Source organism: Eumetopias jubatus, unplaced genomic scaffold (assembly GCF_037043125.1).
Source record: "Eumetopias jubatus isolate StellerSeaLion01/CBP00866 unplaced genomic scaffold, mEumJub1_p1.0 scaffold_17, whole genome shotgun sequence".
NCBI classification, from domain to species: Eukaryota; Metazoa; Chordata; class Mammalia; order Carnivora; family Otariidae; genus Eumetopias; species Eumetopias jubatus.
The window spans coordinates 77,581,085-77,597,824 of record NW_028274823.1 but is presented as its reverse complement, the minus strand read 5'-3'; the positions used below and the strand labels follow the sequence as shown (position 1 = coordinate 77,597,824).

Below are 16,740 nucleotides of genomic sequence, written 5' to 3'. Positions count from 1 at the left end.
TAAGCTAACTCTTATTTTATAAATGAGAAAATTAAACAGAATACAAAGATACTAAAGAACACATACAATTCCAGAACTCATTAATACCATCACTAGAAAAGCTATTACCAACATTTCCTGATGATATATGTCTAAATGGACCCTCTAAGAGACACCAAAATCCCTACTCACCATGCCACTGTAGGAATGGCGTAGCAATATGGCGTGTCCATAGAGGAGTGTCCGATGACCACCACCTTGAGCAGTCTATGGAGAAAAACGAAAGGGTTGACAAGAAAAAAAAAAAAAAAAAAGAGTAAGCTTCACCAAGTCAATAAGATACTCTCTTGTTATCAAGGAAAAGTTGAATAGGAAAGAACAAAGTAAAACTAAGCAAAGTTCTGTCGAAAGAATATTTAAATTGGAATAAGGCTATCAAGGAAATCTCTACTGTGGGGTTGGCAACTGATCTAGTCCTCAAAGAATGAACTTGATTTTGGTAACTAATCATAATTTGTAATTATTTATTCATGGTTATTTATTGTATTCCCCATTATATTGTGATCCGCCTTGGGTAGGGACTATGGTACTTTATTCACCATCCTCCCCCAGGTTCCTAGCAAAATGCCTGGCACACAATAAGGGTAAATATCTGTTCAATGAGAGACTCTTTCTAACACACAAAATTGATCAAATCATCTCCAGGTTTAAAATTTTTTCATGGCCTCCAACTTTTTTTTAAAAAGGGAGTTCACATTTTTTATATGAAATAGAGGAAGGTTTCTCAAATTTTAGCAGGCTTACAAATCACCAGGAGAGCTTAGGATAAAGAGTGAGGATGCTAATTTGTGTATACTTTAAGAAGTGAAGAAAGCACATTCATATCTAATACTACACCTCTTTTCATTCAAAAGATATCCCCCTCACTATTATTCCATACAATTTCTAAATATAACTTTATTTACATGTTATGGTTAAAAGACCGCAAAACCATTCTTAAAACAGGTATGGAGAGGTCTTCCAGTAAGAAAAACTGCTTTTGAAAAAGGAGAATCACTTTTCTCATATGCTGAGAGTAAAAGGGAAAAATCTCCTTTGCAAAATCATATTCCTCCTCAGAATGAGGCCCTCTTTAAAAAGTACTTTCATTTTTTTAAGATGTTTGATTTAGTGTGGCTAAGAACAATTTTATTCACCTTGTCTGATCTGGATCACTTTGATAGGAGCTTACCTTTTCATACCAGATGTGGGCTCCAAAGCCATAAAATACTGCTGAACTTGAATAACACTCGACAGTCATACTAATCAAAACAGGATTTTTTAGAAATGAAGGACAAGGCTTTAGATTTAACCCAAAAGTGTTAAGTGCTCCTTTTATTCTAAAGCTTTGCCTACAGAATTCACATACATATAGTATGTATGTGCACACACACACACACGCACATACACACATATATAAATGTTCAAATTGGTTAAGCTAACACAGATATTGTAGTGTCATAGTGTCTGAATTTTCTTTCAAATATAGATTTTACACAATTAGACAATTATAGATATTTACACTATAGATTTCCTCACTACTTAAATACAAACTTATTCCACAGATTTAGTTTTAATAGAAGCCTAAATCTATAAGCACTCAGCTATATGACCGTATTATGCTATGAGAATCCCGCTAGGACCAACTACATAGGAGTCATTCAAGCTCATGGAGCAGGAAGCTCAAGGCTGGCCTGCCTTTCAAGATCACACACAGGAAAAGATAATCTTGGCATTTTTTGAAGTTAACATTTTAACTGTTAACACATGAGTAAAGTAAGCAGGGCTTTCAATTGTACCAATTCAAAACAAGAAGTAGAAAATTAAATTTTACATAAGGCGAACACACTTTCAATTCACACTAATGTACTTTAACTAATCCTACTAATTCTCCAGTAAGTATTATAGGAAAGAAACACTCTGTCCTACTCATTCAAAAAGTATTTATTCGAAGACTACTGTCTGAGAGATACGATAACCTGATGCCAAGGGTATCATGCGTAACAAGCTCACATTATATTTTCTTCCGCATTGAGGATGAAGTCAGCCCCTGCGAGACTACTGGGGTCTCCTATAGATGATGGGGTCTAGGTGAAGGAGCTGCTGCCCTCTTGGGGAAAACAACAACACAAAAACATGAACAACTGTCATCCCCAAACTCTCTCCGTATTTCTGATGCTGGAGAGCTAAGCATCAGTTATTAGAAGGTAAAATTTGACTTTTTGAAATTATCAGTTAAAAACGTGTTTTTGGTGCGTGTGGGTTTGGTCCCCTTACCCCTGAAATGAACTGACAGGGTTAATGATACACAGCAGTGTAAAAAAAAAAACAAGAGCTCATGAGCTGTAAGTGTATAAAAGAGTCCAGAATACATTCAAACACAATCTAAGCAACACTGCTGTATGTATTCTAAACCAGCCTCGTTTTACACAAATTACCTTAATATCAATTTAGCATTAATAGGCATTCCTATGCCTCTAGCTTGCCAGGATCTTGCCAAAGATGTCCAGTTAGGGGACCCATATTATAACTGAAAGCTCTGGTGTCGATGTGTCTACATTTACATTTATTTAGAACAATATGCAGTCGATGGGCATATAATGTATTCATCTGTTATTCTCTGTGGGAAGGGGGACAAATTGGATCACTGTAACTATATCTGAATTATTACTATTAGAACTTAAAATATAAGAGCAGAAAAGTATAAAACATAAAACCGTAACAGCAATGACTAAGATAAACTAAAGGCGTTGATATGCACATAAAAATTTTTGGCACTATGTTTCTGTTGTTTGGGTTTGTTTTTTTTTTTAGCTCTGTTCTTTAAATATGTGTGTTACATATTGGCTTACTAACATGTCACTTGTATGGCTGCTTTTAAAACTAATTTACTAACCACATAATATCTAAATATTTTCTGTTTTTCTAGTCTTTCCTGTACAGAAATGTTAACAAATGGAGGACATTTCTCATAATTCCAGGTCCTTATTATGCAAACACTTTTTTAATAAGTCAAGACTACAGATATTCTCCATAGCCCTTGACTGCTATGACATAACATGCCATTTTAGAAGTAAAACATTGAAATCTTAACAGGAACTTATTCCTGCAGGTAATACTTAGCTAAGCTGCCAAAATTTAAAACAACAGACAAGGATAAGAAATTTGCATTAGAGAACGTCTTCCATTGTGTTCAGATATTTAAGCAGAGAAGCTTTTCAGTTTACCTTCAAATACTGATAGTAAAACTTGAGAAATGAGTTATCCCAGGGAGAATAATAAAAAAATATCTCCACGCTTAAGCTTTCAAATCATCTGAGAAAAACACAAATGGGAATGGCTCAAGATCAACCAGAGCCGCACAGAATCACGGAGCCTGGTTATTCTGATCGACCTACGGGTCTACCAGCAGCCGGAGATACTCACAGTCCTGCCATCTTCAATAGTGAATCACATAACAGATTCACAGGATGACTGTAATACTTAATGAGAAATCTGGCTTCAGTGCAAAATAAAGGTGTCTGACAAGGCCAGTTGAACATTGTCAAGACAGCCATTTGGCACTGGATGGCTTACTTCTGATGGGGTCTTAACCAAAAGCCTCTGAAGGGGGGCAGATCTAAGGTCGATGGCAATACTGATCAACCACTGTGGCAAGAGCAGAAATGGGCTCCCGCCACAAGGAAGCATCTGTCTGGTTCTGGGAGGTTAAATGATGCCTGTCCAGGTATGAAACCCAAAGCAAATCATGATTGAAAGGTGACAGCTGAAGAAAAATCAGCATCTTTTCCCTTTTAAGTGGCTTAAATTACTATAATTTCATGCATATACCCTCTGCTCAGATTCTCACCTTTCCAAGATCATCCAATACAGCTAAGAAAATAAACCACTGGGCTTCTGGCTTTGCAGTTAAAAGGAATTAGAGCCTAATTAAATTATTTTAGGTATGCTACCTGGTTTAAATTGATTCTGCACATCACCTTGCTGTTTGCATTGATTTTTATACGAACCTGCTCTCATGAAAGAGCTTGGAACAGAAGTTTCAGGTAACTATTCCATTCACCCTCTTCTAAGGGAAAGTAGATACGGCACTGGATAAGGGATTGATGTGATAAAATGGCAAGATGATAAAAGGAGTACAGTAAATGCAGAAGTGGCAAGAAAAACTAAATTTTTCAAACCCAATTTCATTAGCTAGGTATTAATATTTGCATAGGCAGGTTTTAATGCTATTTATACCATTTTCACAACTAAAATGCTTGTTTCATGATGTTTAAGTGGTTAATGTCCTCTCTCCCCAATGTTATAATTAGTATCTTCTACTGAAAACTAATAGCTGTAGTTATTTGAAATTTTGGAAAATGTCATGTCCTTGTTGACAGCTGGCTTCAAAGAAGGCTCTGCTCTGTCATCCCATCCCAACTGTCAAATTCCTAATGTTCATGAAGAGGTCCAGTTGTCGGGACCTCATAATGCTCCTGGTTCAGAGTTTTGGAAAATATGAATGATAGACTTAGCTAAGTAACTCCACGCACGGACACAAACACTTTGCTTCCTTTTTTACATGCCACCTTTTTATTTTTTAAAAGATTTTATTTGAGTTCACCTTTTTAATCTACATCCACAATTTTGATTTAACAGATCTCATAGTTTGTATCTTTTTAAATGATATTCCTTTGAATTTTTTGATTATATTAAGCCTTTGCTTAGTGAATACAGCAAGTTTCTCTATATGTTGTTTCTTGGCTTTTGGAATAAAACTAATTTCACGAATGATATATGAGAGATAGGATAGGTATGTAAAAATGAAAGCAAAAAAATGTCTAGTTTATGTCTCAAAAGAATGACATTCTGCTCTTCCCCTTCTTCACCTGCATATTTTCTTCAATAACATGACCATGTACTTCACTCTCCTCTTTGAGCTTATCTCCTTTTAAAACCTTTCCATTTTTCTAATTTGGTTAAGAAATGAAAAGGAGTTAAATTATTTTCACTTCTCCCGGAGTAGGTAATTTGATAGTAGCTTCTTGGTGCCTCTTCTAATTTCCCAGAGTACAAATCTCCTACTGTAGTCATGCAAGACAGCTTAAAAACAGTCAGTATAATCCCGAGTGAAAAAAAATTTTTTTTTTTAATTTTTAAGTAGGCTCCACGCCCAATGCAGGGCCCACCGTGGGGCTCAAACTCACAACGCTGAGATCAAGAGTCAGATCCCTAAGCGACTAAGCCACCCAGGTGCTCCCTGCCCCAGAGTGAAAACTCTGAAGGAAAGCTGTTGAAAAAAAATTTATGTTTTAACAGGAGAAATTCCTAACATTGGCTAAATAAAACAGTATGTTACAATATGACCCAAGATGTCAAATGTCTTTCATTAAGCTGTCAAACCTAAATGCGTGATTTATTTATATTTACAAGTTCCAAAGTTTGATTTAAATTTTTTTTAAGATTTTTTTTTTTTTTATTTGACAGAGAGATAGAGCCAGAGAGCACAAGCAGAGGGAATGGCAGAGGAAGAGGGAGAGGGAGAAGCAGGCTCTAAACTGAGCAGGGAGCCTGATGCGGGGCTGGATCCCAGACCCCTGGGATCATGACCCGAGCTGAAGGCAGATGCTTACCCATCTGAGCCACCCAGGTGCTCCTGATTTAAATTTTAAAAACTTGAAAATGTGGACAGAAGTGCCATGAATTCAAAAATAAATACATGTAACCAAACTTAAAACGCACAAAGTATTATATACATTAACAGATGATCCAATGTCTTACCTTCATCATGAATTTCTGTAGGGGCATAAGGAAAAGAGAAAATATTAAATATACATTATTTCAAAGATTTATTTTAAAATCTCTTATTTATAAAGATTCCACTGTTCAAAATGGGGTTATGTGAACAATAAGCATAAAAAACCACACTCACTGTGGTGTCACAAGAAAATTTAGTATCAACTACATGCTAGAGAAAAGGTGTAGCAAGCAAAACTCTCTTTAAAAATGTCTTTATATTAGTTTTTCCTATTTCTGTGAAAACATGCTCTACTTTAATGCCCGATTCAATTTACAACATAGCTAAGCAGAAAAAATAACCAAAGGTAAAATCTCAAAAATTACTCTGAAAATGCTTTAAATTTTTTATTTCTTTTTTTGCATAAAAATGCCGTGACATAAACAGCAACCCAACAAAGTTTAGTAAAAATAGTGCATTAGAAACAGGTAAGGTGGATTGTAAACTAAAATGCTGTAGATAAGCTGCTCATATTTCATGCAAAATAACAGTAAGCAAGTCCTACACACTACATAATGTGAGATGTGAATTTCAAAGAAAAATCACAAAAACTTTTTTTCCCTTAAAATGACACAGCCTCTTTTCATGATTTACATATATTATAACAGCTCTTTTTTGCTTCTACAAAACATAATATGCACATGGCATTTCTTCATTTTCCTTTAGACCCATAGAGTTTGACTCCCTCTTCTTAAAAGGAGTACACAGATGAAAAAGAGCTAAGAAGGAAAAATGATACTATATTTCCAAACTTAGGATTAAATTTGGTTGTCACGGCATGTAAGCCCTACAGAGAAAAGATACACATATTTACATTCATTTTAGAGAAAACAGCAAGGGGAAGTTTTCTAAAATAGGTATTTGTAAATACCACAGTAATGTTCCTGAAATATACATGCATAGTAATTTATATATAACTAAATGGCAACTCTATTGTGACTGGGTTTTTTTTATTTTTAATATTATAATTTGGTTAAAGTTTTATTTAAGTAATCTCTACACCCAACCTGGGGCTCTCAACCCCGAGATCAAGAGTTGCATGCTCTTCTGACTGAGCCAGCCAGGCATCCCTGTACTTTTATAATTTTTAAGGAAAAAGTGCAAAGACCCATTTCATTCTTAGCTTTAAAAATATAGGCTGTTTGCTTACATTGTTGTGATATCAGTGGTAAATGATATCAGAAAACTTATTTTCCATGATGAAACTGACCAATCACACCCTAAATGTGATCTCTGGTGATATATACTAACTATCACTACATGAGGAATTAGGAAAAAATCATTTTTCAGCCTTAATTCAAAGAAAAAGAAAAACAAAAACCCAAAATTTTGCTACAGATCACGGTTTATGAGAGATACCTTATTCATAAGATTTTTTTTTTTAATTGATCTAGGTTTTGGAGATTTTTCCTTAAGAAAGTTCTCAGCCAATTTTGTCAGTTATCTAAGGTTAAACTACTTCAGGACTATAGTAAATAGAAAAAAGAACGGTCAGGGAAGTCCCAGGTCTGCTAGTCACAAGTTCTAAGTTGTGTCTCACTTCAAGAAGGGCAAGTCACAGGAGAGAATAATCCGGATATAGAGTAAAAGAGGACAAAAACTGAAAATTAGCAAAGGCCAAAATATCCATCTGTAGAATGAGAAAGAGCAGATGTAATAGACTCACATTATCAAAAGATAATCAAAAACGTGATTTGTGGCGTTACTAACACTAGCTATTTGTACAAATCATCTGTTGGTCCATTTGGCTTAAGTTCTAGTGATAACAACGGGGTAGGTGAGAAATTCAAAACAGATCATTCAAGGGCGAAAAAGAAAGCAAGATACATTAAAACAAAAAGGATAAATGTTATTTTAATCTCAGTATAAATACTGTATGAGTATGATAAAAAGCAACAGAAAAAAGTACCAAAAATCCTTTAAACATTTCTGACAATGATTAAAAAAAAAAAAAAAAAGAAACCCAGGCATAAAGATAAATATTGGAGAGAATAGGCTTGATGTGGGTTAAGAATATCACCTTGTGCTTACAAGTTTACGCTTATTTATTTCCCTCATGGAAAGATAATTAGATAAAAGCTAAAATTCTATTAGATGAGATACAGAAATGCAGGACTATAAACACAATTAAGAGTCCAGGCACCAACATGGATTGACACTGCTTTCTGTCTAAGAAGAGACTGCAGGAGGATGAAACCCAAAGGGGGAGATTTTAGTTCTTCAGGGTGAAATTGCAAGTAGCTATACCTCAGCGTCCCCGGTTTAGTGCAATTACTTCAGAATTGGCAGTCAGATGAAGCTTCGAATGTGAGCAAGAGTTGGAGGCATACCAGGCATTATGCAAAATGAACATGAACCAGCAAGAGAAATAGTGCTTCTTACGCTTTAATTCCAACAAAGATGGCCCCGGGGGTCTAACGGATGGCAAACTGAAGCAGAATAGTCTTTGGTCTAGAAAAGTATGTCATTTGATCTAGCACATCAGAAAGACCTTAGGGATTTTCTTAGCATATGCAAATGATCATGAGTAGAAAAACAAATCAAATAGCAATACTCCACTCTGAAAATTGTAATCAAACACTGGACATCAATAGAATGCATAATTACATTCAAGCTGTTGCTGGTATAAAGAAACGGTGAGTCAGGTGACGTAAAAAGCTCCTCTACCATAATTATACCTTTCAGTTCAACTTTGAGTTTTTTTAAACTGTTATTTCAGTTTTGTGAAGTGAGTTGATTAAAAAAAATTAATACTTCTGTCTATGGACCTGTTTCAGAAGTTTCTGAAATGCCTTTTTAAAAGTTATATAGATATAGAATTAGCACAAAATAAAAATTGGGGGGCTTGTCACTAAGGAGAGTTAGCCAATACGACAATCTAAGAGACTAAGGCAAAATTTTGACTCAGGAGTCCTTTTTAAAACAAAGTTTCCATTAGGGGGAGGGAATGTCCTACCCTGCACACAAGCTATCCATCGAATTTCACCTCACGGGTCACCTTTTCTCTCCATGTCTCAAAATGCTAAAATTTCTCCATAATCTTCCAACTGGTAACCTCTATTTTGTGAGTGAGGATCCATCTGGTAAGCTTCATTATGTCGAGAAAAAAAATGTTATTTCACCACCAAAGACTTAGGGTTATTGGTGGATGTTTCTTTTTTACTGAAGTCTAACTGATGTGCAATGTTTTATTATTTTCAGGTGCACAACATATTTATTCGACAATATATACATTACTCGATGCTCCCCACAATAATTACCATACATTACTATAATATTGCTGACTATATCCCCTATGTTATGCTATTTCAGTTATTTTATAACTGAAAGTCTGTATCTCTTAATCCCTTTCACCTATTTCGCCCACCCCCCCCCAACCTCCCCTCTGGCCATTAGTTTGTTCTCTGCATTTGAGTCTATTTCTGGTTTTTGTTATTGTTCGTTCATCTGTTTCGTTTTTCAGATTCCACATATAAGTGAAATGATACAGTATGTATCTTTCTCTGTCTGATTTACTTCACTTATAATACCCTCAGGCCCATCCATGTTGGTGGCTGTTTTAAGGTAATAACATTCCCAACATATTTCAGGGAATGAAAGAAGTTTAAGAGTAAAAACTCCAAGTTCCAAGTGTGTATCAAGATAGACTATCTACTAGGATATATAGTTATACATTTGTAAAAGCAAAACCCTCAACTACTTCCCTTATGATGACAACATCGTAGGCAAACGCTTAACTTTCTAGGGATTCCCCAGTAAAAGTATCCAAGACTGAACTGATGGACAGACATGTTGACTGTAGGCCCAGAAAGCATCTAAAAGGAGCTCAGCTTCCAGCCCATCAAAGAGCAATGGTAACTGTAATGACAGGGCCCATGGCTATGCCCTCACATCGCTCCTATTAATGACAATCCCTGGCACCTAGTGATATGTGCATGCTGGTATCTTTTAAAGAATTCATTATATTTTGGGGGACAGGTCGGTACTAATGTTGTCATTTTTAACCTATCAACAACTCTGTCTAGGCAGGGTTTAAATGGACTGCCTTTTCTTTTGAGTGTAATGGATTTGACATATATATATATACATGTGTGTGAAATTATCTAGTTCTTCTTGAGAAGGATAAGAGAAATAGTAATAAGCTGATAAACAACTATAAATCCTCCCATTTTCTCTCTCTGACACACATTTGTAAATCACTGAGCTGCATGAACATCCAAAATATGAAGTAGAAGAACAATCTAGAGCTTTTCGTCTTTGCATAGCCTGTCTTGTGAAAAAGATTTCTTAAATCAAAAACAAAAAATTCATCTCTACACAGAATATATGGGTCATAATGACCTGAATAAACATAAAGCCTCACCTATACTCAGACCATCTTGTATATCAAGATAGAGAAGATTCTATTTTTCTAAATCATTTCAAACATGAACGAACCTTGATAACATGAAAGCATTTCACAGACCCTCACATAATAGCACTTGCACATGAAAACACATCATTTAAAAAAAAAAAAACTGAGTTAGGAACATTTGAAAGAATTCTGTATTCTAACAACAGCATCAATGTATTCTTGAAAAGAGCAAGTAAATATATGAGACCTCATTTGGTCTATAGACAATGCTTCACATATAAAAATATCACAATCCTTTCCACCCCTTCTCCCCAAACTCCACCTGTGACCCGCAATCCCAGGCCCCATGTTAGAGACCAATGCTATGGGTTAGGGGTGCCAGAAGGCTGGGGTGGAGTAGAGGAAAAGAAGAGGCGATCAATCACCTGTTAATCCAGGACTCACCAATGTTATTCTCCCTTGGTGCCTGAAGAGCAGAATTTGATTACTCAGGAGGCTCATGATCAAATGCAAAATACTCAAAGATGCTCAAAGAGACACTGGGAAACAAGTGGGGAGAGAGAGGGAGAGAGGGAGGGAGGGAGGGAGGGAGGAAGAGACTGATTAAGAATGATTGATTGACCTTGGATGAAACTATCCAGAATCATGCTAGCAGAAAATTTATAAAGAAGCCATCTTAGTTTCCATATATATTTAAGTTTTAGAATGCTCCTAAAGGTCTTCATCTGGGGTTAAGTGTACTACGTAGGTAAGCATAACAGTGTTAAAATAGGACACCTGTCTCAGAACAAAGTCATGGCAAATACTGCCACATTCTAAACCACACTGTTATACCACTTAAGCAGGGACACCAAAGGGGGTGGCTGAAAATCCACTTGCTGCCCTTGGCTGACCCCCAGTTCTGGTCTTTCAGAGCAGATGGAGAGCAAAGAGATGATTTCTGGGAGGGAGGGTTTGGTAGGCTCATAGTCCTGCTCTCCTCCACACCCAAGCTTGCCCTAGCAAGAGTGGCTTCAGGGACACCTGTGTCCTCAGGATGCAGGACACTAGAGACCAGCATCTGACTGTACCTGAAGATCAAGATGAAGAGACAGGCTAAGTAGGCTGTGGCAGCAGAGGGCAGGGCTGCCACTGGGAGGTGGCTTGCTGCGAACAAGCAGACTGGCCATCCTAGAAAGAGGCAGGCTGGAGAATGTCTGTAATGCCCCCAGGAGAACTTAGGACAAGGCAGTCATCACCACCAACCAGCTGGGGGGCCAGTGGCTGCAGCAACAGAACCACAGGTCAGATTTCTGGGGATGGGCACGCCCCAGAAAACCCTCCCAAGTGCCCCCCAAAGCGTGTCAGCTTTAACACCTGATAAGCATGATGAACAGCACTGCCATCAAGACTTCCTGCCAACTCTCCTCTTCTCCCATGTTCCCACAGCACCGAGAGGGGCAGGAGCTCTGGACTAGGGGCAGAGGTGTGAGGAACATGGCAGTGTGAAGTGAGAGGCAGCTTCCCAGAGCCCTTTCCACTCCAGGCCTCCTGCCTGGGGCAGCCTGGGCCCCAAGACAAATAACTTGCACTAACTTCAGACTTCACCTATTACACAGGATTGGGCGATTTAATTACCAAAATGAGACTTTTGTGACTTGAAATGACTGGCGGGGGTGTCTCATGGTCTGAATGTAAGAAAGGCTGTGGGACCCATCCTAATTTAACCAATGGGACAGAGGAGAACAAGCCCCCCCACAGAGCAGGCAGGTAGGCGGGGAGTTAATCTGTTTTTGGCTACCCTTCAAGGTACCTGTTATCGTAGAATTTCAAACTTCTAATGACAAATGCATAAGATTTTAATTACATGGGTCTTCAAAGAAGGAAAGAGCTCAAATCTAAAAATTACTGAGTGATGTGCTCAGAGTGACTATCTGTTTTCTCAAATGAATCCAGAAGGGTATTTTAATTATATGATACCTAAATGGCAGTATATTCCAGCATCAATGTTTTATTATTAATATCATGGTAATATTTTAGAACAATAAAGGACTAGTCCAGATTCTGACCCTACAGACAAGGAGATTATATCCACAGAGAGCCTACATAACTGCATGATTTTCAGCTCAATACTAATTCCATTACTTTCTCAGAATCAGAAAGAAATCTCTACTGCGAAGATTTACAAATAAACTTAATTTTGAGATGCGAAATTGTTACAAAAATAAGACAAAAGCCACATAGTGAGGCAGATCAAATTCTTCCCCTATACAGAGGAAGAAAGAGGAAATACTTACAGACGATGGCAAAGGGGGTTTCTATTTGCACAAGCATCCTATTTCCAGGAGATCTGAAAGTGGCTTGAATGGTTGGTTCAAGAAAAGGTATCTAGGTATGGTACAGAAATGGTGTAATGGAAGTGAAGGGGTACAAAGATGAGAAAAGACAAAGAGACTTGTTTCAGGATGGCTGATATTGCCGGGGGACATAAAAAGGTGACAAACATGTTCTGAGAAACAGGCTTTCATTCCCAAGACCAATGTGAAGCCTGGATTGGAACTTTAACTACAGGCACAGAAGATAAGAAATTTCAAAACAAAAGCAAATTGAACAAAATTAGGAATAGTTTAGCTATGAATAGAAAATGGATTTAAATTATCGCTAGAAATATAATATTGAAGCAGGAGTTCTCAAAATCAATATGTAGGTGTCATCATCATGGAAATGGTCACTTATTAAAAAAAAAAGTTTCCATGAATATAAACGGATATAGTAAGTGCAAAAGAACCAAGAGGCACAAAAAGAGGTGGACATGGACTCATTTGGGAAACAGCACTGAAAGGCTCCTGAAAAGGTAGCAAAATATTCACAATATGGAGAATATCGAGAAAATCAGATCCCACAATCAGGAAAAATAATAAAGATAAAAATGAAGCCCATCAGTTAAGCCAATCTTTAAAAAGTCATCCTATTAAGTCACAGAGCAAATAAAAACAAAATAATTCAACAATGGAAATAATACATTATGCGCCTCCCTGGTTTGCATGCTCTGGAAAAATGTGGATCAGGAACATCAGTGTTGGTGAGACTCTAATTTCCATTCAGAATTATTTGGGATATTCAGGGTCTTCGGGACTGGAAGGATCCTTCCCTCTCCCTCTCTTTTTAGCAGAAGAGGAAAGGGACACCAACGTAGTAATGTGGCCACTTTACACAATTTGTCACAATGTTGGTCCAGACTTAGCCTCTGGAATCCTGCGACGGCACCTTTCCTCATGCTACAGTCATTTCCCTTTTCTTTTTAAGATCACATTTTAGAGGGGAGGGGGTGGGGGGATGGGTTAGCCTGGTGATGGGTATTAAGGAGGGCACGTACTGCATGGAGCACTGGGTGTTATACGAAAACAATGAATCGTGGATTACATCAAAAAACGAATGATGTATTGTATGGTGACTAACATAACATAATAAAATTAAATTTTAAAAAATAGGAACTCAATATAGAAAATAAACCTGAAAAAAAAAAAAAGATTACATTCATACAGATAACAAACCGTTTCTATAAGACCTGGAAAAATAGATGAGGCAAGAAGTAGGACTTGAAATAGTCAAGATTTTTTTTGATAAGAGATATACAATATTAATAATAAAAGCCTTCCTTTGATCAGAAGCATATTATAATTACAAAGCCACTGATAGAGAAAGCATATGCTTGTAAGGTATGGAGAGTATTTCAATCTACCTCACTTCAGATGAAGAAAAACCAAAAATCTCTAAGGTTCTAACTAGAGATCAGTAAAATATTGGTTCATTACAAGATAGCGGTTATTTCTAAGACTCAGAGTCCAAGCCACAATGGGAAGCAAAGCAGAAGGACTGGAGGCAGCAGCAAACATGCACTCGCTTAGATCACAATTTCTTTGTAAATACATAGAAACACATACCCATTTTTCCACATCAACTTGCTGTGGAAAGAAAAAGCCAAAATAAATAAGAAGCAAACAAATAAATATGTGGCGATGTTTCAATTAATGTCACTTCAATAAACTGAAATGTGGTCCCTGCACTAAAATCTACTTCCAATTCTAAGAGATAATAAAAGTATTCAAAATTTTCATTAAAACATTTAATCTCCTCAAACCACAAGAAAAATCAATTAATTTAGTAATTGGAACTTCTAAAGTTATTAGGCTAGAAAAGCACCAGGTACATAAAATAATAATAATCCAACATATTTAAAAGCAAACATGAACCTTTACCTAATTCTCAAACCTAATAGGCCTCCTGATTTAGGGACAACTATTCTCCTCTAAGTATCTAGTTAATGAAAAAGGTCACTTTAGAAATACAGCACCTAACTATAAAAAGATTTTATGTAATACAGGTAAAATTTCTCTTACTCCAATCTTCCTAATAGTGTATAAAATGTCACAATAAAAGGCATGCCTTGCCAAATACTTCTGAAATTATATCAGCAAATTATTTTTAAAAATGCATTAATGAATGCCTGTTACCCTCATAATCATTATGTGATTCTTTAAAAAACTAAGTGAATATAATTATACTCCAAAGTGTAAAATAGAATAAAAAAAACCATACATCAACAAGGACTGTCTTCTACAATGCTCTAGGATTCCTAGCAAATCAATCAGAACAACAACAACAACAAATCAACATTGAGGGGCATACTCTGTCTCAAAGTTAAGTTTCCATGACCCATACCTCCCCCTTCTATAACACATATGACTAGTGTCCTGTGACATTGGAGCTTTGCTTCAGATTCTTCATACATTTAATTTTATTTGTAACCATTTTCCCTAGAAAAATCCATTAATCAAGGAAGAATCTAATGCTATTTAGGCAGAAATCTTAGGCCATAGCTAAGAATCTGCTTCCCTTGGGAAGCAAGCTCCTAGGAGGAAATGTGTATAAATATAACATGCAGAGTGGTATTTTTAAGATATTATAAAGTGATATAAAAATATCAACCTAAATATACAGGTGGAATTGTTTTGAAGCCTCAGTGAAATTCAATCCACTTAAATTTCTTGTAATAGAGCACTTTGATTTATTTAACAATTTGGTTAGTCCTCTGAAAAATCTGTTCTAAGCCTCCTCCCAACCTTTTCATTTTAAGAACACACAATGGCTATTTAAGAAAGAAAAATTTACTGAATGGAAAGGCCTGGTTTTCACTATACATTTTTAAGGTAGTTGGCTGTGATAGAAAGGTCAAGTCCTCTTTTTAAACATTAACCTATTAGAGCGATGAATTTATTTCTCTGGGTTCTGGGGCAAAGGGAAGAAATTTAGTCAGTTATAAAATAGTTACCATTTACTTTTCTACCTCCAAAAGGAAAAATTCTTATATTTATTGTCTTTCAAGAACAACAACTCAAGGAAATGTGAAATGATTTCCTTTAAATATTTGTCAGGAAAACAAAATATGCCACACTTTCAGTGACTTCAATGATTAGCAAAGACATATTAACCCATCACTATTTTCACTTCTAAATGTTAAACATTCTCTCTCACCCCCACCCCCCCCCCGCACACACACTTGCATCAGTGCAAATATAGAGGCTTGCAGGATTTTTCTAGAAGAAAGAGAACTTAAAATCAAGAGTCAAAACTACCATTAGTAATAGAAGTTCTTTAATGATGTGTATTTACAAAGAGAAACAGTTTCATAAGTAGCAAGAATTAGTAGCAATATAACAAACTCAGTATCCCAATACCCAAAGAAAGGCTTAGCAACAGCATGTGCCAGGGATGAATTATCAGATCAACACACAAGACAAGACAAATGGCCCACAGATTTAAAAGACGAAAGTGCCATACAGTTGTAATTATGCATAAGCGATGCAGAAAGATTTCATGACACATCTTTTATTAATGTTAACAAGAATCATTTCATTAAATGCCTGCAAATGGTGAAGAGGAGAATGATTTCTGTGGAGCTAATTGAGGAAGGGAAATATAAAGTTCACAATAACCTTGATTAATTTTATACTTTAATTACCAAATCCATAAAGCATATAAGACAAACGAACATTCATTCCAATCATTTATTATCCAAACATTTGGGATTTTTAAAAAATAGAGATTTCATTAATTTGGAGAAAATATTTTAATATCTTTAGAAAATTACATCAAATATTCTATCATAATAAGACTAAAAAGGGGCAACCTCATTTTTCAAATAAAACAAAACTTCCATTAAGAGAAACAAAATTTAAGTAAGGGTTGCTGGAGTGGTGGGGGGGTGGGAGGGATGGGGTGGCTGGGTGATAGACATTGGGGAGGGTATGTGCTATGGTGAGCGCTGTGAATTGTGTAAGACTGTTGAATCACAGACCTGTACCTCTGAAACAAATAATACATATGTTAAAAAAAAAAAAAAAAAGATAGTAGGAAGGGAAAAATGAAGGGGGGGAATCGGAGGGGGAGGCAAACCATGAGAGACTATGGACTCTGAGAAACAAACTGAGGGTTCTAGAGGGGAGGGGGGCGGGGGAATGAGTTAGCCTGGTGATGGGTATTAGAGAGGGCACGTTCTGCACAGAGCACTGGGTGTTATACACAAACAATGAATCATGGATCACTACAT

At 36.4% G+C, this 16,740-nt stretch overlaps 1 protein-coding gene across 1 annotated transcript in view; it reads right to left on the bottom strand.

The window, feature by feature from the left end:
• Positions 1 to 5,796, bottom strand: part of RYR2 (ryanodine receptor 2) — a 424,890-nt gene extending 419,094 nt beyond the window's left edge. Inside the window, exons 1-2 of the mRNA XM_028104495.2 lie at positions 5,782 to 5,796; positions 172 to 246 (exon numbers count right to left, since the gene is read on the bottom strand). Of these exons, the coding sequence (XP_027960296.2) occupies positions 172 to 246; positions 5,782 to 5,790 (84 nt within the window). The 5' untranslated portion in view covers positions 5,791 to 5,796. The remainder of the gene's footprint in view (positions 1 to 171; positions 247 to 5,781) is intronic.
• Between the last annotated feature and the right edge of the window lie 10,944 nt (positions 5,797 to 16,740).